The 19,433-nt window shown below is 42.5% G+C and overlaps 1 protein-coding gene across 6 annotated transcripts in view; it reads left to right on the plus strand.

The window, feature by feature from the left end:
- The first annotated feature begins 1,187 nt into the window (after positions 1–1,187).
- Positions 1,188–19,433, plus strand: part of SENP1 (SUMO specific peptidase 1) — a 30,134-nt gene continuing 11,888 nt past the window's right edge. For 2 of the 6 annotated variants that reach the window (XR_012654911.1, XR_004374544.2), the window contains exons 1-16: positions 1,188–1,365; positions 1,753–1,802; positions 3,208–3,338; positions 4,483–4,567; positions 5,070–5,229; positions 7,523–7,682; positions 8,249–8,352; positions 8,445–8,695; positions 10,107–10,161; positions 11,813–11,851; positions 13,408–13,492; positions 14,873–15,025; positions 15,718–15,849; positions 16,720–16,923; positions 17,445–17,524; positions 17,846–17,992. Coding sequence is in view for 3 of the 6 variants with exons in the window: in XM_075061179.1 (XP_074917280.1) it covers positions 1,352–1,365; positions 1,753–1,802; positions 3,208–3,338; positions 4,483–4,567; positions 5,070–5,229; positions 7,523–7,682; positions 8,249–8,352; positions 8,445–8,695; positions 10,107–10,161; positions 11,813–11,851; positions 13,408–13,492; positions 14,873–15,025; positions 15,718–15,849; positions 16,720–16,923; positions 17,445–17,528 (1,707 nt within the window). In the remaining 3 variants the exon portion in view is untranslated. Of the gene's footprint in view, positions 1,366–1,752; positions 1,803–3,207; positions 3,339–4,482; positions 4,568–5,069; positions 5,230–7,522; positions 7,683–8,248; positions 8,353–8,444; positions 8,696–10,106; positions 10,162–11,812; positions 11,852–13,407; positions 13,493–14,872; positions 15,026–15,717; positions 15,850–16,719; positions 16,924–17,444; positions 17,529–17,845; positions 17,993–19,433 lie in introns of all 6 variants that reach the window. The other 4 variants (XM_075061178.1, XM_032786772.2, XR_012654910.1 and 1 more) reach the window with 3 other exon arrangements.

The raw sequence follows: 19,433 nt of genomic DNA on the forward strand, positions 1-19,433 counted from the left end.
TGAGACCTCATGGTCCCATGGTGCTCCCTACCCCCCGTAACCTTTACTCCTAATAATTCCTTGTGTCCCACCACTTCCACCACCTGCTAACATCCTTCTGTCAGATTTCTGTGTCTTCCCCTTCCTGTGTGCTCCTTCCCTCCCTGTCAGATGCCTGTGTCTCTCCCCTTTTCCCTATTGGACCCCAAACACACATACCCCTTGTGTCTCCCTCTGTGGCTTGCCAACATCTCTCCTGTATCTCCATCTGTAACCCCTAATGGTTATTATCTCCTGCACCTGCCACTATCCCCCTGTCAGGCACCCAATGTGTTTCTCCCTTATCTAAGTCTGAATTCTGCTGTGGATCTCCTTTCCTCCCACTGACCTATCCCCCTGTTCTCCCCACCCCCATATACACACAGTAACCCCATATAATTCTTAGTGTTCCCCTTTATCTCACCTCTAACCCCTTGTCGTGTGTTTCCTTCCCCACTTGCTAACATACCTTCTGTTCCCCCACCATAACTCCTAACATCTCCTCATGTCTTTCTCCCTTCTATAGTAACATCTCCCTCTGTTATCCTCGCCGTAGTCCCAGTGCCCCCTGTCCTGGTGTGTGTGCATCCTCTGTGTCCCCCATGCTCCTAACAACCTTGGTAAGTGTCACCCCCAACTACTGAAATCCCTTGTTCTACTTTGTAACCCCTAATACTTCCCGCTCACCAATTTACCTCTTGATCTCCCCTTAATCTCCATCGTCCCCTGATATAGCCCTCCTGTAAATCCTCCCTGTAGTTCCTCCATAACTCCTAAAACCACCTAGTGTCCTCCATGCCTCCATCCCAGGCAAAGAAACCAAACACCATCCATATTGTCCTTTGTACAGAATAAACAGGAGGAAAGGAAAATGTTGTAATATCCTTGCCTTTTACTAAAGGGAAAAAGTTCCTTCTGTTGGAAGCTTTCTCTTTACAACAGCTAAAGGAGAAAAGCCCTAATGTGGTGCTTACTGTCACTGCAGGGGTGTAGGCCTCTGGATCTTCTCTTACAAAAAGTACTATAGGAACTTCAAGACTATATGTGATCAGGAGCTCAGTTTTATGGCTCATGAACCCCCTTTAGCTGGGTGTTTGTGGATATTTCTGACTCTGAGGCAACAAGAATATCACTTATTGAACCTTGCAGCAGCTAACTGCAGGTCTCCCTTTCAAGTACTAGACCTCTCCATTCTTTCAAAGCAAATAGATGGGAGATCAAATCCTCCAGCACTGGTTCCGTGGCCAATCTTATTCCATGCTGCACTGGGGAGCACAGGCACTTCTGTCAGAGGAGAGACTGCATACCTGTGGGCTAGAGAGCCTGATGGCCTATGTCGCTGGTGATGTGAGTGCAATTTGTTGCATTTCAGAAGCATTCTATCAGAGTTTATATAGTGGTAGGTAACTCACCAGTCAACTGGGTGTCTGGCGGACCAGATGACAAATGGGACTGTCCCAGGAATGAAGGGGCGATTCAGTCCCAGGCATGTAGAAAAGATGGCAGCTGCCAACATTTAGTGCAGAAAAACGGGTGCACAGCGTAACAGACTGAGATGGAAGCTCTAAAATCTTTGGATGGCAAGTTCCATCTCTCCTGCTGTCCTTGTGTTCTTTTCATTCAGGGAAAGCTAGTGTCTGCTTGGACATTGGGTTCATACTTGCTTTGGCTATTTGAGGTCTCTTGTGTTGTGCGAACTGTGTCTATAAATGTATTCTTTCTCTTCCTTTTCAGTCCTCTTGAGTTTGTCATCAGCATCAGTGATGTGAGCAGTCTGGAGATGGGTAAGTATGTGTGCATTTCTGCTAAACCGTGTTAGAGAGTGCACTGTCCCTAGGTGTGTCCAGGACCAGACTCTAGGGTGCTGCCTTGACACACCCAGCCTCTGGAATTCTGTGTGTTTTGCCTGGGCCTTATATCTGTGTAACATCATGTGAAAGAAACTTGCAGCTAAAATGTTCTTGCATTTTTACTGAAGAAGCAAAATGCACAGTAAGCTGAATCTCATTTCCAGGCCCTTCTGCTGCCTCTTGCTTTTGGTATGAACTAGGAGCAGGCTTGATATGAATGATATACCACTTGCAGTCACATGTTTGTTTATTCCTCATCCCATTTAAATTGTATTGAAGGATCAATATAAATTCTGTGCTGTAGCAAACTTGAGAGGGGAAAAAAGGGCCAGATTCTGCTATCAGTTACATTAGTATAAATTGGGAGTAAGTGTACTGAAATTGGTGGTATAAGAGGATATAAATGAGAGGAGACTCATATCCATAAGTATAACGGAAGATCAGGACTAAATGTCTTAATCAGTGAGGCTTCCGTTGCTTCATGTGTGAGACTTTTCCACAGTCAGTAGATTGCTTGCTGCTAAGAGGGTTTCCAGATAACCTAAATTTTCTGTCCCTTAATTTCCTCTAGTTATAGTCCCATGTATCATCCTAAATAATTCCTCTTCCTTCTTGGCATTTACACCCTTTAATTAATATTAGTATTTCAGTAGTGCCTAGAGGCCTCAACAAAGTTAGGACCCCATTGTCCTAGACACTGGACAGACACATTATCATTTCAGTTGAGACTGTAAACACTTTAGGGCAGAGAATCAGCTCTTACAATCAAAGGGTAGGAGGGGATACAAAGGCACAGATTTGGACAAGGTCGTACAGCGGGGCAGTGGCAGAGCCTGGAATAGAACCCCATTGTCTTGATTCCCAATTCTGTGCCCTACCGACTAGATCGGGCTGTTTCTCATATTCTGGCATGTAGATGGTTCTTACCTATCTAACAATTTTTATCATCTGCTTGTGAAAATTACATAGGAGCTGGGTGGTTTTTTAAATTATTATTTTATCATCATTATAAAACTTTTATTGGCTTCTTTACTGTCTTTATATCATTTATGAAGGAGGGATGAATGATCTCTAAGGATTAGAAGCAAAAAAGGAGGATACAGAACATTCAAGTGTTTCCATGACATGAGGGGATGTTTTCTAGGTAGCGGAAAAAGGACCGTGTCTTTGTTTTGGGGTTACTGTTTCTCATTGCCTTTTGCAGTATGTTCAGGTGATTTTACTAAACCATTCATTGGCATTAGCTGGACAGAAACTCTTTTAAAGTGAGATTTCATGGAAATGCCTGCTTCATGGAGAGCCCTTTGTGAGAATTGAATACAGAGCTGTGTTTTCTCAGATGAGATTGCTGATCCTATGAGGATGGAAGCTGGTGATGCAACGTTGGCTAATCATAACTCGATGTTCACGACCTTTCCTCTACAACAGACTGCTATTCCAGGGGATCAGCTTTCACTGTCTAATGACAAGGTTTGGGATCATTTCTCTTTACTCATTTACAACTTCACATCTGCCAACTCGAGTTGCTGAAATGCATCATTTTGACTGAATATTTCTGTTGGTCAGACTTACTTTTAATCTTCTGAAGAGCCAGTTTCAAAACACAATCCCTCCTTCAAACTCTTTTCTGCTGTGATGCGTACAAGACATTTGACAGTAATTAGGCAACTGATGTGCTGTGACAGCTGCTGTTCATGTTGACTGTTTTCTTCTCATTATGTCCTTGTATCCATCCACTTGTGGTCTCTTGTCTCCCACTCAGATTGTTAGCTCCTTGTGGCAGGGGCTGTCTTTTTGTTGTGTTTCTGCAACACTTAGCACAGTGGGCCCTGATCTGTGACTGGGGTCCTGGGGTGCTACCACAATATAAATGACGATAAAGTGATGCAGAATAGTCTTTGAATTCTAAAATCGTGCACGTTTGAAATTGCAACCTTTTTAGTATTTGTTTTACAGTAGCATCTGAGGCCTTTTGAAAATATAACAAAAAAAAAAAATCTCTTACACCAGAGTGTACAGTCTGTGTTTGCTGATCAGTGTAGAAAGCCACACTTGCATGTGTGCGCACACACACTAATATTAATATATCATGTGAAAGCTACACGTTCAATCTGTGGAAGCTGCACACGTCTATGGATACACACATATATATTTTGAGGAAGCTACACCCTTATATGTGTATACGCTCTCCCATATATCTTATGGAAGCTACACAAAATTGCATGCACTTACTTTTGAGACAACGGGCGCTTGCAAGATAGTTATGAAAATTTACCAGCTTAGGTATGAAATCTGGTTGCCTGCCTCATACTGTGGTTATGATAAACTTAATGTTTTACTGACATCTCAAAAAATAAAATAAAATAAAAAATATTCACCCCAGAAGGGTAGAATTTTGCAAGGCTGCTGGTAGTGGAAAGTGCCATCTTGAAAATTCGCCATGTTGTCAGAGAAGTGTTGACATACTATTGCAACTCATCCTATGATCACAGTCATAGATTAGTAACTTGCAGAAGATATTAGAGTAGCGTAGCTTTATTGGTCATGCCCCGGTGTCATTTTTCTTTAAATAATAACCTTAACAGTTAATAATTTTGATTCTCTTTTTGTGTAGTTTTTACCAAACAAGTTTGGCAGTTTGGAGAGATCTTTCACATGCTCCACGGGAAGTGCATCATTCAGTCCAAGTTACTACTCAGGTAAAACATGCTTACTTGGAGTCAGTTCAGTTACACAGAAAGTGTCTTCCTCAGTGCTCAGGAATTATAGCATTGCGTTAAAACACTTTAGCTCAGGCTAAGCTGGCACTTCCTGCTTTTTCACGCATAATATTTTCTCAAATATTGTCTTAGGCTGGGATTTCCAAAGGGAGTTAGGGCCAGGTTCCTTTTGAATATCCCATTTTTTCACCCCAGGATTGAATTATGTTTTTGGAAAGTTAGAATAAAATCTCTACAGCCATTTGGGTTGTGCCAAGTGTTTATTTTTTTTTTTTTTGAGGGGGGCTGGGAAGTGTGGGTATTTCTAAATGCATCCTTAAGGCCCTGATCCTGCAAGCTGTTCCATGTGGTTGGCTTCTTACACATGTAGACAGCCCACTGAAGTCAAGTTATACCTGAAGTCCTTTAGTGTTTAATGCTTTATAGTTGGAGCTGAACATGTGGGCTCTTTAGTTACTGTTTAATATTTCTCTCCTGGCAGAAATTCCATCCTCTGAGAGTTACCGGGTGTCGGGAGAATTGAGAACATTTGGACCAAGTGCCAACGGACAGGGAAGGGGTTTGGTACCCACCCTGGGTTCTATGTTACAGAAACCTAGAGTGAGTCGAAACTTGTATCTCGACACTCGTAAAACTCCAAGGTGGGTATGGTTCTGCTCCATCTTTAACACTCTTCCACAGGGTCCTCATTAGAAACCAGTCATTGAAATCGTGTGTTGTGGAGTTTTTACTGCCCCCTCTGACACCCAAACAGCATGACATCTTTTAAAAGCCTTTGATAAACAATCCCAAATCTTTCAATATCTTAAAGTTCAGTATAGCATTGAATGAGTGATGATTTGGTGTCTAATGTGACTCTGCTTTTGCATCCTCATAGAGGCCAAGGTCCTCCTGGGCTCTAGTTGCTATCTGGCGTACATGGTAGATATATCTGAAAATCTTATCACCACAGCTGTATAATTTGTCATAGTCAGAAAGTTTGCATAAAACATAGCCTTTTGCGGGGAGGGGCCCATCACAGAGATCCTTAAAGTCTCACTCAAATAATAGCTGGAGAAACATTCTCCACGACTGCGCTATGGTCATTTTTTGCCATTCCATAGTCACTTGGCAGCCAATCGGGGGAAAAGGCGGGAGCAGGGTGGGGTAGTAAGGGAGACTCAGAAGGGAACCAGATTTAAGCCAACTTTGAGTGTGTTTAAAAATTCCTTTTTAGACCTTATCTGAACACACAAGTTGTGGCACTTTCACTATATCAATCTAGTTAAAACAGTACAACCCACTTTAAAATGGAGGTATTTATGCCAGTATACCTTATTCCCATAGAAGGCAACTTTATACTGGTATACGTATGTCCATGCTAGGGATTGTGCTGGTATATTTATATTGGTTTAAAAAGCACATCCCTAACAAAGCTATGCTAATACAAAAACTTAATACTGTGAACAGATGGGAATTCCTACAGAGCAGCTATTGAAACTATATCTGCATTGCAAAGTGGGTTCATGAATTACTGTACTCTCTGGAGCCTGAGATGAGAGAAATGGAAAAAAATATGACTAGGTGAGAACAAGACCAGTGAAGCAGCTGTTAATTCTGCTTCTCTGACCAATAGCAATGGAGACACTGATAGATGGAACTTTTCATTGACTGCTCAATAAAAGGTAAGTTCCAATCTCAGGGATGCTGGAACTCCCCTGAATACCCAGAAACTAGACACACAGCATTCAGCTTGTTGCTCCCTGTGTGAAATATCCTTCTCTGCAATAAAAAGAAAATACGCATAGCAACCACACCTTGAAAATGATCGTGTGTGGTGAGCACCCGGATAAGAATGGAAAAAACTGATATACTACAAACTAAGTTAGGTGGTAATAAATTGGAGCTTTGCAGTAAGACTCTATAGAAACTGATACTGAAAGTATAGGGCCAGATGCTCAGCTAGTGTAAATCATTGTAGCTCTGTTGGCTTTAGTGGAGCTGTGACCTCTTACGCCAGCTGAGGAGCTGGCCTATTCTCTCTTGAAATATATGATTTCTTAATATAAAATCATTGCCGTCTCAAGTTAAGATCTCATCCATCTTAACTTTCAAAACAGTGTTTTAATCAGGATCACTATGCCATCTGAGGGCCAGACTTTTGAACTGTACATAGATGTAAATTCAGCTTGTGTGTGTGTGTTTCTGTTAATTTTAAACAAAATGCCAGTTTCTGACTGATCCCCCTTTAAAGAAGATGGCCTAATATTTAAAAAAAAATAAATTATTATTAAAAGTTCTAAGGGTTTTCCTGCATCCCTGCTGATATTCACAAGGATCTTTTGGGTGGGCCTGGGATCAACACTCTCAACTGGAGGCGAGCCCTCCCATCCCTCTGTATGTGCACGTGCCAGTGGCAGCCGTGAAATGTGGTCTCTGCACATCTAAACACCTTCCCAGGTCATTGGAGAGAAGAGTGGAGAATCTAGTTTCCTGCTGTGTCCCTAGGCTCTCCTTGCTCCCTGACCTGCGGAAGTCGAGGCTGGATATTAGAAAAAACTTTCTGACTAGGAGAGTGGTGAAGTATTGGAATGGGTTACCTAGGGAGGTGGTAGAATCTCCATCTTTAGAGCTATTTAAAGTCCGGCTAGACCGCACCCTGGCTGGGATTATTTAGGGAAAATGGTCCTGCCTTTAGCAGGGGGTTGGACTAGATGACCTCATGAGGTCCCTTCCAACCTTTTGATTCTATGATTCTATGACCTACCTGGGGGGAGAGTTTCTGTTGTATTCTTGCTCCATACAGGAATCCAGAGAGAGAATAAAAGGGTTGCTCCAGCTTTGCATCGGTCTCCTTTTTCCCTTGGCTCTTTGAGGGGGTTTCTGGGAAAATGTATACATCCCTGTGATTGTAATGCTCATTTTGTAGACTAACATTTTGTCCTCTTCCCACAGTGGAACATCAAATAGTTTTGTACGGAAGTCAAACCATCATTGTCACATATCTGCATATGAAAAAACATTTCCAATCAAGCCCGTTACAAGTCCCTCGTGCCGTCGCAGCCTCCTAAGCCCCAAGAAAACCCAGAGGAGATTCGTCAGCACTGCAGAAGAGGTAAGAACAATCAGGGGAGACTTAAGTTTGAATGCAAGATATTCCATTGGATAGGACTGTATGCTGCTGTCTGGGATGTTCAAGTGCTGCTTTCTTCCTGAACTCCAACCCAGACCCCTTTCAAAATCCTGCTGCAACTGGAGTGGGCCGGGTGGGGGCAACTTCCGCTTGAAATCTCAGGAGACCTGATTCAGCCTTGTGAGATGTGAAGAAGTTGAGCAAGGATTCCTGTGCACTTTGAAGACTAGAGTCAACATTCCCCTTTATAGTAGTTCCTGACTCTGATGTACTGTCCGTTTCCATTTGGCAGAAGTTTGGACTGCAGCCTTGCTCCTGTGGAGTTGGCAAGCTCTATAATCAGTCTAGCCCTGGTAGCTCTCTGATCTTGTGGATCTCAAGTTCTGTATGTTCCTGAGACCCCTGGTGGACGAGTGTCTGCTCTAGCAAAGTGTATATAATCCACAGTGTCTGTCTCTGCTCCTGCTCGCTTACTGTTATTGATAGTGTTTGTTAAGCCTGACTTGAGTCTTAGAGCAGTGGTGAAGTGTCTGGTTATTTCTCTACAGACAGTTCGAGAGGAAGAGCGAGAGATCTACAGGCAGCTGCTTCAGATGGTCACAGGAAAACAGTTCTCAACATCCAAGCCAGCCTCGCTTTTCCCCCTCCACCTGTGAGTACACGAAATACCTCCCCCAACTGAGAGTCAGTACCATGGTGTCAATTCTTCTTCTCTGGGAGCTTTAATCTTCTGTTTGTGTGTAGGCCCAGATGTTTGAGTTCCAGTAAAAACATAGTGAAAGAAACTCCATGCAAGAATGCAAAACCATTTGAAACATACAGCCTCGCTCCAGGAAGCCAGTCAGCTAGTGTTCTGGGAACACAGGAGCAGCCATCACATAAGCCACCACTGTACCCTGTATCCAGTTATCCCTCAAATGTTACCTTTGAGCCCGATAATACCTGCACTCAGCATCAGCAAGATAATCCACCAGCATCCAACACCCAGCCTGAAGGTAAAAATACATTGAGATCAACTAAATGTATGGGTCAGAGATCACCTTTTTGTTCTGTATCCCCCCCCCCGCCACCGGCGCCAAGCACAATGGGGCCCTGACCTGTGACTGGGGCTCTTAAGTGCTACTGCAATACATGTAACTAATAATGGTTTGAGTAACATTTTAAACCAATGCTCATTGCTCGCTTTCATCCCAAGTTTTGCTTGCGGTTCATAGACAGACTTCGATCTAATTTATTCCCCTAGTAGGAGACGGGAGGTAGGTCTTGATTTGCTGTCCTTGTATCGGCTTTGATGAATTGTAGGAGCAGCAAATGTCTGAAGACAGGTTAAATTGCTTCCTTGTTCAGAATGCTTGAAAGGTCGATGGCAACATCAGCTATCATTGTGGTCGTTGGTGGCGATTGCTATAGTGAAGGTGACAAATAGAGTCTGTTTCCAACCCAAAAGATGTATGTTTCAGATGGCTGTTCAAAAATAAGCATATAATGGAAAGTGTTTGACAGCCAGTTTTAGCTGGCACTACCTACACACCTAATCATATTTACCGTTCTGTGGCACTCTTAATCCATGGGACTCAAAGCATGTTGCAAACAATAATGCATGTTGAATCTTCTCTCCTGAGAAATGGGCTATAAGTTGGGAAGTGCAAGGGAAGAGAGAGAAATTGAGGAGTTCTATCACCATCCTGTCCCCTGACCTATTTGTTAAAGTTTAAAGCTGCAGAAATTAATAATAAATAGGGGGTTACAAAATTGCATTGTCCTTGGCATCAAAATCACAGGTCCCAAATGTGGTAGTTTCAGTACAAATGTATCTAGAGAACAAAACTCTTCCAGGTTCGTTCCAAATACTCTGTGCATCTGGTCAGTTTAAACACACAGCAGCAGCTATTGCATCAAATACAGCAATACAATACAGCAAACATACAACTTTCTTCTTTCTTTCCCTTCTTGCTGCTTATTTTATTTCCCATTGTTGTTCTAGTCTCCTCTGTTCTTTTCTCTCCTCTTTCAAGCCGTTCATACTTCCTCTGCCTGTTACAATTTTATGTATTATTTCAGATTATTTTTATGATTTTGAGACTGTATTAGTTTTCAACACTAATATCTTCTAGGATAACATGAATGATTTGTAATCTTTTGTTTCTATAATCTAAAATTTAACGTATCTTGAAAGCTGAGCTTTCAAAGGAACCTAAGGGAATTAGGCACCCAAATTGGACATCTGCTTCCCTTAGATTCCTTTAAACATCCTAGTCTGAAGTTTAAAATGAAGATCAGAATTTTGAATCCAGGCTGAAAACCTGTTTTAAGTATGAGAATGGGGCATAAGGTACAGAAATTTGCATAGGGAGTATAGGAAGACTAGTCAGGTTTTGATGAATATTCTTTTTTTGCTCTGAGTAGGATCAGACTCGATCATTGTGCTCAAGGTAAAAGATTCCAGAACTCCGACTCCAAGGTAAGTTTGTAAAATGGAGCATATAAAAAGGGTGGTAATTACTCTCAAAATATTTTCCTGCCTCTGGTTAATTGGCTGTTTTCCTTGCTCTGTCCCTGCCAACTTGTGCAGATTCTGCACTTTGATTATCTTTTCCATAAGACTAAGTTAGTTATCTATTCTGATCACCTCCATGTTGCAGGGTATCTCCCTCCGCTGCTTCCACTGACATCTAGCATGTCCGAGTCTGCAGTGATGGTTCCTGGAGCACCTTCCTTCGGAGTTTGCCCAGTTGCTCTGTTGAGTACTGTTTCCTAAAATCTAGACTAAACAGTTCTCTGCTTAGCTCAGGCCGTTGCTCCATATGTCATTATCTTCTGCGATTGTGGATAATTCCCTTCAGTGGAAATCTTCCCTGGAAGCTGTTTCTAGACTGTGGCATTGTCTCTGAGTCTGCACTTGAATCTACATGAATTAAATCTCCCCCATTCTCTCCTTAGTGTCTGATGCACTGATCCTTGTATCATCTTTCTCACCTATTTTCATTTCCCCTAGTCTCTCCTTTCACTTCTTAAATTGATATATATGGGACTGGGAGGACCATTCCAGGTAACAAAATTCTAGTGATGTGCCAAACAGTACTGTCACCTACCTTGTTCTACAAGCATTTCCCTACATATACGTTTTTAAATAGCATTGTCTGTCTTCATAATGGCACCGCACTGTGACCTTTTTAGTTTTCTCTCCCACTGTTTTTTTCCCCCTTGTAGGGTTGATATTTTCCATGTAACTGACTTCCCCCTATTTCCCACAGCTTGTATCGTAGCTGATATCCTGCCAGAAAGTTAAATGTAGAAATGGTTTCTATACAGTGTATAAAATCTTAAGCACAGAATCTTAAGGGTCAGATTTTCCAAAGTGCTTAGCAATCCCCGTTGGAAAATCAAGGCCAGGGCTACTCTTAAAAGTTTTGCTGGCATAATTAAACTGGCATAACCTTCGTAGTAGAGTGACAGCTATACTGGGGTAAAAGTGCTTTCGCTGATATAGTTTATGCCAGCTCCCTGAACTGGCAAAGGCATTCAGAGGTTGGAGTAGGTTTATCTACACTAGGACTTACGTAGCTATATTGGTAAAAAAAAAAATCACATCTCTAACTGACATAACTATGCTGGTCTGATTTTTAAGTGTACCACTGTTGTTGTTGTTATTTCTATTACAGATTGCAACTAAAAGGCCCACTATCCCGAGAATTTTGGCTAATGTTATATTAAACTTTCATTTGATGGTGAAGGTTACTTTGATGCTGAAGTTACTTTTAAAATAAACTAGGGGGAAAATATTTGTCCTCTGAGAAATAATTCAGGTTGCTGTAGGAAATTGTGTCTATTCCTATTTCTGTTGATACTTCTGTGGCGCAACAGTCATGTTCTCATGTTGATTGATCAAGTTCTGATGTTGAACTTTCCTTTCCTCTCATGACTGGGTTGATGTGCATGTAAGTGACTTGAACCTTAACTTTAAAGATGGTCTTAAATTTTTCACTTTTCATCCAAGGGGTCATGGCATTCTCAGATTGCAGTTGTTTGTTATGTGAGCAATTAAAACAGTTGTCTGCTGTCTATGTAGAGATAATATTCACATTTTGTCTTGTTTTCCCCACCTCTTCTAGCCTCCCTTTCTTCCAGGCAGAATTGTGGATCAAAGAATTGTAAGTTCTTCACATTTCGATTCTTTTCCATTTGCTTTGGTTTGTTTTTATTCAGGTCAACAAATGATCTAACAGCTCTAAGATCTAGACCAGTTTTACAAGGTTTGTAGGCACCTAAAGATGCACATAGGTACCTAATGTGATTTGCAAACACACCTGTCTGCAACTTTAGCTACCTAAATAACTTCGTATATCTGGCCCCCCCTCTGTCCAGATGGCTAAATTCTCATCCAGGCCCTTATCTGTTGTCTTGTCTCATGTCTTGACTATTGCAATCTTGCCTCCCTTCAGTCTATTCAGACTCGTGCCCTCTTCCTAGCTTCAATCATATCTCCTCTGTCATAGAATCCATCCCCCGTCTCTATCTTTCACATGTTGCACACGAGCTTCTTGACCTTTGCCATAACATGCTTTGCAGTTTAGCTCCTCTCAACCTATCAGATCTATCACAGCATTGACAGCTACCTTTCTGCCAGCTTTTTCTACCTGTTCGTCTGCTTTTCCCTCAAGCACCTCTGAGCTTTCTCCCATGTCGTCCCCTTAAGCATGGTACAAACTTTTCCCAGTACTTATCCTCCTTCAGCTCCGTTCATAAGGTTCACTTCCTCTGTGATGCCTACAGAACATTTCCAGCTTATAACAGGGAAGCAGGTGACAAGCTACATTGTGCATGAGGACTGACTTCAATGGGAACACTCACATACTGTAAAGTCAAGCACATGTTGAAGTACTTTGCTGGATCAGGGCCAGAGGGCTCGGCACTTTGCAGGATTAAGCCATGTATTAAGTGCTGTATTGACACTGATTCCCATTGCTTTGCTTGGCTCTGGGCCATGCTGTGGTTCTCTTTCTGTTAGATACACCTGATTCATCCCATTTTTGCGTTGAAAAACCAAACCAAACCACCACTGCTCCCTCTCTGGAAGTTCTTGGGCTGTAGTGAGACAGGTGGGCTGGGAGAGGACACAGCTGTCTTTCTGAGAGAGGCTGAGATAGAAACTTCTTGTTGTTTACCACCTACCTGAAATCTGCACTGTGGAGCTTCCCAGTGTTCTGTGCAGGTGGAAACGGGCACAGCAAGTAACAGAAGGTGAACAATTCTCGGTATTTCAAGTACTTGATATCCATAACCCCTTTGTTGCTGCCAGAATATGAATGGTTTACACCACCCAAGTAAACGTGAATGGCAGATACACCTCTGCCTCGATATAACGCTGTCCTCGGGAGCCAAAAAAATCTTACCACGTTATAGGTGAAACCGCATTATATTGAACTTGATTTGATCCACCGGAGTGCACAACCCCAGCCACCCGGAGCGCTGCTTTACCACGTTATATCCGAATTCGTGTTATATCGCGTGGCACTATAACAGGCTAGAGGTGTAATACAAAGTATGTTCAGTAGTGCCAGAGCTGTGAACAGTGAATTTGTTAATGTAGACGAGAAGCGAACCCAGTGGTTGTAGATACTTTAATATGACCTGTTTTTCCTTTTTTTGGCCCTCTTTTAACACCTGAAACAAACATGCTGTTTGTACCAATGTCTTTGTTTTTTAGAACCAGCGTCTACGATTCACGAGCCCGTGAGAGATTACGTCAAATAGAAGAGCAGAAAGCTTTAGCGTTGCAGCTGCAGAGCCAGGTAAAACATTTCGGCATGTCTGGCACTGAGCATTAGGATTTAAAGCTGCCTTCTGGTTTCTCCAGATAGTTGGTGGCTTAAAATATATAGAGTTGGAAGTAGCGTGGGACAGTGGATACGCTGCTGGTCTGGGGATCACAAATAAATGTCTGCTAAATAGAGGGGATTGCACATTAAAATGTAAATCAGAAGGGGTAATGAGGAAACCAACAAACAAAATCCTTCCACCTCCCTTTTTCCATTTTGAGGCCATTGCTGTCTAGGGCAAACACTACCCATCTCTCTCTAGCTCCTGCCTGCCTAGCCAGCTGGCACTGTTGGCTTTATGTTGCTCCCTTGCTATCCAAGGCATCTAGGTCTCCACAGCCAAAGGCTTAAGGGCGTGAACCGAAGCACTCCTCCCATTGTTACAGACTAGAGACCGAATGGCTAGGCAGCAGTTCTGCAAAAAAGAACCTAGGGGTTACAGAGGACAAGAAGCTGGATATGAGTTAACAGTGTGCCCTTGTTGACAGGAAGGCTAACGGCATTTTGGGCTGTATAAGTAGGGGCATTGCCAGCAGTTCGAGCGGATGTGATCAGTCTCCCCTCTATTCGACATTGCCGTGAGGCCTGCATGTGCGTGCAGTACTGTATCCAGTTCTGGGCCCCACACTACGAAGTAAGGATGTGGAAAAAATTGGAAAGAGTCCAGCGGTAGTGGCAACAAAAATGATTAGGGGCTCTGTCGAGCCACATGGCTATGTTCACGTGAGAGGCTGAGGGAATCTGAAAATTGCTTGTCGTGCAATAAGCTGATGAGATGAGGACGGCGATTGATCAGCTGCCTCTTCAAGTTACCTGAAAGGCGGGTTTCCAAAGACGGATGGATCTAGACTGTTTTCGGTGAGTAGCAGGATGGACAGAACAATGGAGAATGGTCTGCAAGTTGCGGTGGGGGAGGTTTTAGAGTGATATTAGGAAAAAAACTTTGCTCGCTCAGAGTGGTGAAGCCCTGCGAATGCGATTCCCCTAGGGAGATGCGTGTGGAATCTCCTTCCTTAGAGGTTTTTTAAGGTCAGGCTTGACAAAGCCCTGGCTGGGATGATTTAGTTGGGAATTGGTCCTGCTTTGAGCAGGGGGTTGGACTAGATGACCTCCTGAGGTCCCTTCCAACCCTGATATTCTATGATTCTATGATTGACTGTAATAGTTTGGGGATTAGGGCCTTCAGTGCACAGAGGCACCCACTACATTGCTCCTTTTGACTTTTTACAAGAAGCTTCAGCTTTAAAATGAGTTGCTGTGTCCAAGTCACTGGTTGGGAATTGGGCGCCTGACACCCAGAAGATGCTACAAAAATCCTTGGCTCTTATGCTGACCTAAAGATCTCTCTTTCAGAGATTGCAGGAGCAGGAACACTTGATACAGGACCCAGTGGATTTGAATCTTCGAGTGCCTCTTGAGAAAGAGATCCCTGTCACAGTTCTCCCAGAAGAGAAAGAGAATGCTAAATCAGCTGATAACGAAGAGGAATTCCCTGAAATCACAGAGGTAGATCTCTATAGATTAACAACACTTGAGGCAATTAGGAAGTCTTGGAGAATCACTCTGTGTGTCAGATGTTGATCTTGAAATTGACTCAAAATACCATGGGGAGGAAGGGAAAATAGTACTCTAAAAGCTGTTTGTTAAGTAAAGCAAGGCGAGGTGCCTTTCTAAAAGATATGCTATAGCTCATACAGGAGTTACAGACTTGAGGCTGGCCTTGATGGATGAGGTTCTCTGGCCTGTGTGATACAGAAGGTCAGACTCCTTTTTGGCCCTAAAATCCGTGAATCCCAATGAAGTCAAAGAACAGAGAAGTTTCCACATGGACAGTCTCTGCCCAGTATTGTTCCTACTCCCATTGCTTCAAGCCATTTTTATATTGTTCCAGTGGGATTAACTAACCAGACACCCAAATCCTCATTGTGCTTCTGCAATGTCACTGTCGCATCATTCAGAGATGTCTGGTGGCCTGTTCTTAACTTGGGCCTTGACTCCACATAGTTTTTGTGCCAGATTCCTGAGCTCAGCGTTCCAGGATCTTTTTTCTTGTTGGAGTTGTCATAGGACCAAGCCTTTCCCTTTCCCCTTTGGAAAGGGAAATCTCTTACTAGTTTAGAGAGCTAGAATGCTTGAGTTTAAGGGCCTGGAGTATCAGAAGCTCCTTTTTGTTCCCATCACAATTGTGTTCTCTGTAGGAAATGGAGAAGGAAATCAAGAGTGTATTCCGCAGTGGAAACCAGGATGAGGTCCTGAGTGAAGCTTTTCGGTTAACGATAACCCGGAAAGACATTCAGACCCTGAACAACCTGAACTGGCTTAACGATGAGGTAACTCCTTCACCAACATGACTGTGGGTTCCTTACTTCTAAAAGTGAAAAGATTCTGGGGGAAGCAGTACCTTCTCTGCACCAACTCTTAATGCACACTGAGTGCCCTTAGCTAAACTGTCCGAGGGCCCTTGTAGTGCACACTGTGTGCGTCCACATGGAGAGTTAGTGCAGAATAGCGTATGTGCTTTAAATTCACACCCTAGTTTACTGCATGCAAACAGACCTGGGAAGTAAGTAGAGCCGAGCACATAATTAACTTTTCAGTGTGGTGGCCCCCCCCAAAACAAGTTTGGATCCAATGAAACTTCAAATGTCAATTCCAATCAATGTTTCTGATTCTTTTTTTCCCTTCAGTTTTGGCTGGAAAAAAAAATCCTCCACATTTGACCCGAATTTGAAACTAGTTTCTTTGGTCCAAAAAATTCATTTTTCAGCAACTTACTATTCAACTTTTTTTTTTTTTTTTGCCCTGCTCTAGTAATAAGTTAAAGTGAGTAAACTTGTCACCGTTCTCTTCCCCCCACCCCTGTCCTCTTCTCTAAGGCTACTGGGGAAGGAGTGGGATGATGGTGGATAATCTGAATGGGGCAGTGTTTTGTTCTTTTGCTAAATTTTAACTTAAGCGATAGTTGTCCATAGTGCAGAACGGGTACCTATAGCTACACTATAGGAACTCTGAAGAAATTACTACTTAGTAGTGCTTAGGGCCAAAATTTCAAAATCCAAGTAATTAAAATTGTTTCTGAAATCCATTTTTAGAAATATTCTTTTGCTCAGAGAACTCACTTTTTTATGTGCATGCAAAGTAATTATTGTAAAGTTACCAGCAGTATAACACTGATACACACAGATGCTTTTCCCTCCCAGATAATTAATTTCTACATGAATTTGCTGATGGAGCGAAGCAAAGAGAAGGGGTTGCCGACAGTTCATGCGTTTAATACCTTCTTTTTTACTAAATTAAAAACTGCTGGGTACCATGCAGTGAAACGGTGGACAAAAAAAGTAGATATTTTCTCTGCGGATGTTCTCTTGGTGCCTATTCATCTTGGAGTCCATTGGTGCCTAGCCGTGAGTATTAATTTGTTTAATGTTGTACTAAAAAGAATGACTAGCTGGAACAGATACAGCATGAATTCATTTATGTTTAAGCTGGAAAGTTCCTCATCTCTTTTGTGGTTTGTGCACCAGGCAGATATGCCCTGAGAAATTCACATTCATGGCTAAAGATCAGGAATTCTGTGGAGAGCCACAAAATGTGTCATTTTTAAAGCATGATTCTAACCTGAAAGTGTCTCTAAAAATGAGACGACCTCATTTTTGTCTTGCTGGGATTCATGTCAGATTTGCTAATTTTTTAAATAAAGAGATTTCACCCCATTGATCCAACATACTCATACTCATCACTCTGACAGTCAGTCAAGGTTTTTCACTCTGATTCATGATTACCAGTAATAAAGGGTTCTGTGGGCCAAATTAAGCCCTCTGCTGTATCTGCACAACTCCATGGTCCCTCCGAGACACCTCTTTCCTGGGAAAGAGGAAGTCACTTTTGTTTACTGTATTATTAACAAATCTTTCTCTTTATATAGGTTATAGACTTCAGGAAGAAAACCATCACCTATTACGATTCCATGGGTGGCATAAACAATGAAGCCTGCAGGATACTGTTGTGAGTAGTCGATCTGTATTTGAATGTCACTGTTTTGTTTAAATGTTGAAGTATTCCTAACTAAATGATGAAGTAGCACATGAGAAATTTAAGATTCCGAGACTAGATGGAAAGCTGTGCTCTTCCACAACTAGTAGCTGAACATCCAGAAGCAGCTAAGGATACAGCAGGAGCCCACTCCCACTGTGTTTTGGTCAATGGCACACCCTCTTAGCTGAGGGAGCAGGTGTTACCACCATTTCTTCCAGTTGTTTCCCCACTGTGTAACTTCTGTTTTATGTGGGGTTGGCCTAACCTCGCTAACTCTCATCCCAAAACCAGCCTCTACTTGACACTGGGGAATCTGAGCTTCTGCCACATCTGGGCCTAAGGAAATAAATGCATGGAGCTGTGACACCTGTCTTCAGTAGACATTGTAGCCCACTGCCTCGCTATCTTCTCTAAGCACCACTCGTGTTGAACAGAAAGGTGATGAAATAGAACTATGTGGGTTCACTAGATAAGAGGTCCACCAGTGCACCACTATTGCACAGTGCTATTCTCTATGTCCAGGGAATGGAACCACTGGCCCAACCCTCATATAGGCCTGTCAGGTGCAGTCTTTTAATATCCTTCCTTAGGGGCATCCAGTGTTGTGGAAAATTGACCACACGGTTGATTTTGGATCAGACAGCCTGAAGATCCTTTTATTGATCAATCAAACATGCATGCATGGGGGAGTCAGCCAAGGCAGCCGAACCCCCCCGACAGATAAAATGCGAGAGCTTATATAGGATAAAACCACAGAAATTACATATACTTCCTTAAAGTTTTCCATCCATATAAGGAATAAAGCAAAGCAAGCCCTTTCTGTTTTCCTTACTTTTGCCCTTTGCGGTTTCTTGCTCTGTCACCTGGCAGCTATTAATCATAAGCTGTTACAAAAGGTTAGTTCTGCTTTTATAATTTCTACAGTTCTGCTTTTGTCATTTCTGTCTACCCTTCTCCTTTTACCCCCCACCTTTCCTCCTTCCTCCAGGCCACCCATACAGTTCACTTGACCAGAGCTTAGCCAAAGTTTAGGCTTTAGGCCATTTTCCTCCACGCCAGTTCATCAGAGATTCAGCTCCAAACAAGCACACTCATAACATGTTCAGTTGCTTTTTATACACTTCAGAGGTCTTTGAAGAGGAGTTTCCAGGAGCAGGTAGTATGGAAAGGATCTCTCTTCCCTGTGGCATATCTTCAAAAGGTTGGCTTTGGAGTGGGAAAATTTGTATTCTCCCCACCTCAAGATAGTCCAGTTCTCGTGTATTGTTCCAAAAAGACCTTTAGACATCCTCATGCCTTCCAGAGATTAACGCAATCTTGTCTTTCTGCTACAGAAGTTCTGTAAAAGCACACGATAGGACATAAACATTTGTATTTGTAATACAATGACCTCCAAAAACACTAATTCAATAAGGTTTAATTTAATTCAATAAACTTAATATTAACTCCATTAAGTTTGCTCTGGATATTACAGGATATTGTCAGTCCATCACAATCTTCTCTAAAAGAAAGAAACAAAGAAAGGACTGATTTTTCAGATCAAAGAGATGGATTCTGGTCAAGAATCCAACATCCGCCTCTTTGAGAGATGGCACCTGTTGATATCTCCTCCAGGAAGGAACCTGGTGTTTCCCTTCTGGATTTTGCAAGCCGAGTGCCCATGTCCTTACCTTGGCCTGTCCATGGCAAATAGCTTGGTAACCTAGCTCCTCCATTACAGACTGACACATTCCTCCCGCTTTCCCTCCACCTCCTAAAAAACACAAAATGTATCGCTCTCCCAAGAGGATCATTAAGACATAGTGAATGGTGATCATAATGACCTAGGTGGTGGGTGTTTTATCTTGTGCTGAGCACCAGAGCTCCTGATGAAAGTCTG

Source organism: Chelonoidis abingdonii, chromosome 26 (assembly GCF_003597395.2).
Source record: "Chelonoidis abingdonii isolate Lonesome George chromosome 26, CheloAbing_2.0, whole genome shotgun sequence".
NCBI classification, from domain to species: Eukaryota; Metazoa; Chordata; order Testudines; family Testudinidae; genus Chelonoidis; species Chelonoidis abingdonii.